General features: G+C 38.1%; 1 protein-coding gene across 1 annotated transcript in view; it reads right to left on the minus strand.

Annotated features, from left to right (window-relative positions):
- Positions 1-3,957: 3,957 nt before the first annotated feature.
- The window catches only part of EIF3A (eukaryotic translation initiation factor 3 subunit A), a 46,967-nt gene continuing 43,949 nt past the window's right edge, over positions 3,958-6,975 (minus strand). Inside the window, exons 21-22 of the mRNA XM_008073254.1 lie at positions 6,030-6,214; positions 3,958-5,194 (exon numbers count right to left, since the gene is read on the minus strand). Coding sequence (XP_008071445.1) covers positions 4,965-5,194; positions 6,030-6,214 — 415 coding nt within the window. The 3' untranslated portion in view covers positions 3,958-4,964. The remainder of the gene's footprint in view (positions 5,195-6,029; positions 6,215-6,975) is intronic.

Raw genomic sequence — 6,975 nt, forward strand, 5'->3', positions numbered from 1 at the left:
CACGTGCCCCCTGTGCGGCGCCAGCGGCGACAACGCGCACACCATCAAGTACTGCCCGCTCTCCAAAGTGCCGCCGCGCAGCGCCCGGGACGGCCTGCCGGGCAAGAAGCCGCGCTGAGCGCCCGGGCTCGGGCCCGCGGTCACCTGCCGCCACCGGGCTCGCCGCCTGCCGGCCCTCGTTTCGGCCTGCGCTCTCACCCTCGCTGCGGGGGAGGCGTGGAGCTCGGCCGCTGGCTCGACTCGGGACGTCGTCTTGGAGGTTTTTCGGAAGAAGCCGACTGCGCGGAATGCCCGCCTGCCGAGCGGTGGACTAGACGCTGAATCTCGATTCGTCTCGCCCTGCAATTTCTAGTTTGCACATCAGAGCAGCGAGGGCTGGGTGTGTATCCCACTGACTGAAATGTGGCAACTCAGAGGCGCTGTTTATTTCCTGTATACGTCGACCTATCTTAGATGCGCAGCAGTATGAAATTGTATCAGTCTAATCTTGGATGTTTCATTTTATGAGTAGAGGCACTTTAGGTCTAGAATATTTTTTTAAAGCCTCTGAACGGAGCTTAAAGCTGGCGATTTTATGGAATGTCGGCAAAATGACTATTGTTTGAAGCAAGTAATACTCTTAGTTATTCTTAATCAGTTATTCTAATTCCAGGTGAAGCAAGCCCCTGGTAGCATTATGAGAAACGAAGGTTTTGTAAACTTTCCACTGTTCGTTTGGGCGGGTACTCCCTCCTTGTGGCTTGTTTCTGTCCTAGCTGGAGGTGTAAAATGCACAGTCTGTAGCAGATAGGATACAGCTCCTTATCCTTTTATGTACCAGATCTTTTATTACTGAACTAGCAGATAGCCTTTTCCACCTCTAAAAATTGTGCCAAGTCATAATCATATTGTGTGTAACTTGGAAATGGTGCTGTTTAAAAAAGACGTGTATTTATACAGCAACTATATGAATTCATTAATCTCATCTGTAACTTTCCTACTTGCCTTTTCTCTACGCACTTCCAGTCCTGTAAAAGTGTTTATGACATTAAGATCAAAAGAAGAAAATCAAGAGAGCAGTATTAATTCACTCGATTGCTCAATTTGAGGGCTCTTAAATAGTAGTCCTAGCTCATTCCAGCTGTTGCCTCTCAAACTAGATGGAAGATGGATCTGAGCTCTGCGCTGTTGATGTAATAACCTGTGTAAAGAAGGTTCCACTCTGGGCTCTGTCTGGCTTGAGATGTATAGGCCGTGCCCAAGCTAGAATAAGCACTAATTCAAGGAATTATCGGGGTCCCCCATATTCCGTTATTCCTGAAGACCCTAATCTGCTTCTGGAACCCACCAGCTAACCATAAGATTAAAAACGGATTCTTAGGCAAAAGTTCCAAATACATGGACCTATTTTAGATGTGCAACACTATCTAAAATACTGTACTCTTCCACCAATCTTATTAAAGCCACCAGGCTGAGGGCACACTATGAGATACAGTTCACCTACCATCAAGACAAATATAGGAGGCAAAAAATGGAATTAAGATGAACTCATCTAAAATATACCAACATCCTATCAGAAGATATCGGCAAGAGATTTAATCTAAGTGTATAAAGCTTCCAGTAGGAGGATTTGGTTAGGGTAGTAGAAGTTTAATATGCTGTCATATTCAACAGTTAACTTCCTCCACAGCAAACTGGCCTAAGGTTGAACACTTATTTGAAGGTGTACTAGAGGTTAGGATAATAACACTGGATAGCTGTGAGTCTTTTTGGTCACAGGATGGTGCATCAGAACTAAGGAAAGTGGAGAAAGGCATACTGTTCTTGGCCAGAAAATAGTCCACTCTTGCTTGATCCCAGACCAGAGAACCACAGATTTGACTGGGCCTAAGTTTAAGTAGTTTAATAAAACCATGTAATGACTTGTTCTCTTTTCTTCTGCTGGAAAATGTGCCAGTTTAAGCTAGCCTCACTTTCTGGGTAAAGTTTCTCGGGTATACGTGTATTTTTGCTACCTATCCCATTGCTCTGTTCTATCTTCAACAAGGGCCACTATAAACAGATCAGTGCATCCTCCAGGCCAAAAGGACTAGCCATGTGGCAGGATCAACTCAGCTACTTTGTATTTTTAGAGTCAAGTTATAGACATTGTTTCCAAGGTTTTAGACAGGTATCTTCAATATATGGGAACATACTGAGCATGTCCCAAGGGCAGGAGATCCAGAAGACCCTCGTACCTAAGACCTAGTCAGGCAGCCACTATATTAATCCATTTTTAAAGTACCCCACGCCAAATTTTCCTCAGTTTTCGAGCTGACACTGAAATACTAAGAGTTAAAACATGAACAGAGAATATTACTATGGCTAATTTTCTAGAGCTCTCTCATGAAAAGTATACTTAACCACATCCATTTAAAAGCAATCCCTGGAACTCAATGTAAAACAAACTTTAAACATTTTGCAAAATTGTTTAGAGTAAAAAAGAAACTTAACTTTTCAAAGTTTAAAAACCACAAAGTAATTACTGTGACAAAATTATCTTTTTCATAAGAATGTGCTGCATATTTGTCTATGTAGCAAAACAATACATAGAATGGTCAAAAGGGCTTCATCAACTGTGAAGCCTTCATCTTTTCTGTAGAGACATTTCCAGTGGCTTTTTTTATTTTAATTTTCCTACAAAGTCATTTTCAGAAGTTCCAGAATTATTAGCTTTGATTAGAACTTCTGTCATGTATTTATTAAACCCAAATCATTAAAAATTTTATCACAAATATACTTCAAGAAAAGGAAAGTTTGTGTTAGTTCTGACTTTCTAGTCTTAGCCACTTGAGGAACACTGCTTCCACTGAGTCCCATGTATTTCAATCAACTTATAATAAAATTATAAATCAATTGAAATATCTTTGGTTAAAAACACAGGTAGTTCTTGACATAAAAACATCCCACACATACAGATGCCAACCACCTCCTGGTAGCCACTATGGACAAGTAATGAGATGTAGTTGTTTGGGGGCTGATGATGTCTCCACCCTCAGCGCTATCTATATGAATAGCAATGTTACTTCTCATTTAAAAAGACAAAAAGCTACTAAGAACAGGAAGACCACCCGATGAGAAGGCTGGTGGTTCAGTTTTAATACCTGTTGATAAATACCAGGGGGAGGAGAGAGAACTGTGAGGCCTGGATATATGAACCTAAGAGCAGGATCACAAAAACAGCATCAGACTTTTCTGCGTTCCTTGTGTTCTCAGATTCCCAAGACAAAGAACTTGTGAGAACAGTGTGAGAAACTGCAAAAAGGAGTTTACAGGCAGCCTTGAAAGCTGACTCATGCGTCTGTAACTCATCTAACAAATGTGATTAAATAAACTGTTGGGGCTATATGTGATGTCTTATGTACAGATTTGCTCTCTAGTATCAAACTCATAGCAAGTTATTGCTCCCATTATATCACTGATCTTAAAATCTCTTATATGCTACAAAAAGGACCCTCTCCCCACAAAAGACCTTTCAGACTTAACGCATTTAAAATACCAAATATTAAGAAAGGTGTTTTGAAAAGTGATTTCTAACATTGGTATCATCAAACAGAAAAGGCTGCATCTGATTAAATAAAAAAGCATTAATACTCCCTCTTCTGGGCCTAGAGCTGTAAAATAGGAATTCTCATCACCAGTAACAGAAATAATGTAAGTGCCTACAGTCATGATGAATTTGTAACTAACATTCTCTGAAATTAATTTTCTAACTTCAGGTGAAATCCCAAGGTAATACTTCACACACAATATGCACACAAACAACAGCATTACAAGGAGACGAAGGAATTCCTGCATTAACAAAGGAGGACCTTTTATGGGAAAACATCCTAGCCACATGTGCTTTCTATGTTATATATCTTCACTGATACTAGACAGAGACATTTAATGTCACTGATAAAAATTCAAGTGACTTATAACCATAAATCAACACTAAAACAAATTATGTAAGTATTTTATTTATCACTGAAGAAAAAACACAGCAGCAAGTTCTGTGTTGGCTTCAATGAGACCAAATAGTTAATCTTTAACATGACTACTACACTCCAAAATTGAAGTCAACACAGTCATTACTACAAGTTACTTGTTGAAAGAATCTATCCCGAAAAGAAAGAAAATTAGGAAAGAGAATTTAAACAATTCCTCCAAATCACACATTTATAAATATTGTCATATTTAAAATGCTTGAAAGGCATGAATTCTCCATTAATGGAAAAGCAGTTTGCTATTGGCAACAGAAAGAAGAAAAAAAAAAACCTCAGCAATAGTTTACCAAATGCTTTAAAATTTAAAAGCTGTACTGTTTTGGATTCACACTTGAACAGTATTCTTGTCATTACAATGACTGCAAATTGCTTTATACTCACCTTCTCTCAAAATCTACAGAAAATTCCACTGTAGCCAACGTTTGTAATTTTTACTGCACTTATAGTGAATCTAAAAACGTTCTAAAATTAGTTAATAGTAAATACCTCAAAATACCTAGAGAGGTATGTTTCAGCTAATGGTGTGAAAATTGTTCCAGATCCACTTCTTTAAAGGGTCTTCAAACATTTTCTTTAACAGAACCTTAGCTAATTCCAATTAATGAGTAATTTCAAAATCAAAAGAAAATAGGATCAGTTCTATACCAAGATACAGGTGTTACTCAATACCTGAAGGGTTCACATTTTAAATTTATTTTTTAGTTTTTCTTTTTTGTAAACAAATGATTGATGAAATAATGCAACACCTTAAATTCCAGAAAATGGCATGGTTTTCCAACCTCCTGTGGATATGGTGCATGATCAATCTATTATATAGGATTAATACAAGTTCATGCTTTTTGTGTTATGGCGAAACAACATTAAAGAATCCAATTTAGACTGGTTGAAGCACAAGTATAATAATCCTTGAATGCGATCAAACCTATGTAAGACACCAGTTTGAAACAACTATCTTGAGACTTAACGTCGTACTGTGGTCCATCCATCTTCATCAGTCTCATTTTTAGTACGACGAAGAGATTCCCTATCTTTCTCAGCTCTCCAGGAGGCCTTCTCTTTTTCACCTTCTCTTTCTCGCTCTCGGTCTCTTTCTCGGTCTCTTGAAAGAGCTGGAGGAGGAACACGACGAGGAGGGTCCCGCTCTTCTGCCCGATCATCTTTCCTGTCATCAGCACGTCTCCAAGAACTCACTAAAAGTTCAGTTAAAGAAACAAAATTAAATTTGTATTATATTCTATTGATTCAAACTAAACAGAACTAAAGTAAAAGGAATGCCTCAAATTAACTAAAATTCCTATACTAAAGATTAACACAGAACAATTTAAAAACAATAAAAAGTCACACAATCTCTGCCAAAATCTTTAAAATAACATACAGACCTACAGATATAACTCAAAATTTGAAAACAAGAATAAATCACTGGCCTAGAAAACATTAAATGGCATAAACCTACCAGATACGGCAGCAAAATGTGACAGAGCAAAAAATTTTTAAATTGAAAGAATTTTTGGCTCTTGCTGGAGAATTTTAACAGCATATTAGCCATAAAAATACAGAAGTTTTAAATTATGGCTACAATAGAAGAAATACCCGAAATGATCATACTGTACAGGCAAAATATCAGAAGCTTATAAGACTAGCAAGTAAACATACTAAGAGTATTTTTTACTAGAGTTACAACTGTTACAACTTCAGAGAAAGAGTGTTTACAGTCTGATTATCTGCCAGGAACTTACTTTTAAATAACTGACAAATCGTTTCTTCATTCTCATTAAACTATCAATATGAACTTTCTAGCCAATTTAGTCTACTACTGTACTTTGGATTTAGAGATGAGCTCATTTCAGTTTAACCACTGAGCTAGCATATGAAAATCATGAATTCTAAACTGAATAAACCCCAACTGCTTATCTTATTTCTGGCATTCATACAAATTTATGAGATATTAAATAAAACCCCTAATTCCCCTAGAAATGACGGTTCTCCAATACATCAGGTGTTGGGTATCTTGTATAACTTGTATACCTTCTTCACGTTCTGATCTGAGGGGAGGTCCTCTCCGGTCTCTGTCATCTCTTAGATCTCGTCTTTCTCTTAGATCACGTCGGTCATCCCTCTCACGACGACGGTCATCCCTATCATCCCGGCGACTTGAATCTCTCCAGCTCGAAGATTCTTCAGCAGGTACTCTCCTCCAGCCACCTTCATCCCTGTAGCCATTTACATTGTCAAGTTAAGTTCTTGCCCTTGTTAGACTACATGGGTAGTTTTAAGTGAATACATCTTATCCAAATTGGTGCTCAGAGTTTACAAATGTAACAGGAACAAAGTTTAAACTCATAACCTGATTTCAATCTGGTATCTCAGGCATGGAGAGCAAATGAGAACATCTAGATACCTACAAGTAGTTACTTAAATTTATCTAAAATAAAATGAATACATTTCCTCTATAACACTAACCATATTCCAAGTGCTCAACAGACAAATATGACTTCTGGCTATTATACTGGACAGTACAAACACAGAACATTTTCTTCCTTGCAGAAAACTGGACTGAACAGCACTGGTCTGCATTTATCAGTGCAAAGCCACTTCAGCAGAGGGAGCAAGTTAGAACTTCCACCACTAATAAAAGCAAAAAAGGAACTTAAGGGCAATAAAACTGATTGTTCTAAACCACAGGGGAAAGCAATGAACTGGCAAAGACACCCTGGACTGGCTCTATTATCCAACAGTCATACAATCTGTAGAAGGCCACAAAGTTTAGTCCTCCATCTTCTTACTTGAAGAGGAAATGTTCAATGAGATGACCTCTACATTTTTAAAATAAATCTGCACTAAGATTTTTGTTTGTTTGTTTGTTTGGGGTTTTTTTGTTTGTTTTGTTTTGTTTGAGTTGGAGTCATTTTGTTGTTTTTTTTTTGAGTTGGAGTCTCACTCTGTTGCCCAGACTGGAATGCAGTGGCCACTC

The sequence above is a fragment of the Carlito syrichta genome, unplaced genomic scaffold (genome assembly GCF_000164805.1).
Source record: "Carlito syrichta isolate Samal-C Ts95f unplaced genomic scaffold, Tarsius_syrichta-2.0.1 Scaffold315801, whole genome shotgun sequence".
Taxonomy (NCBI): Eukaryota; Metazoa; Chordata; class Mammalia; order Primates; family Tarsiidae; genus Carlito; species Carlito syrichta.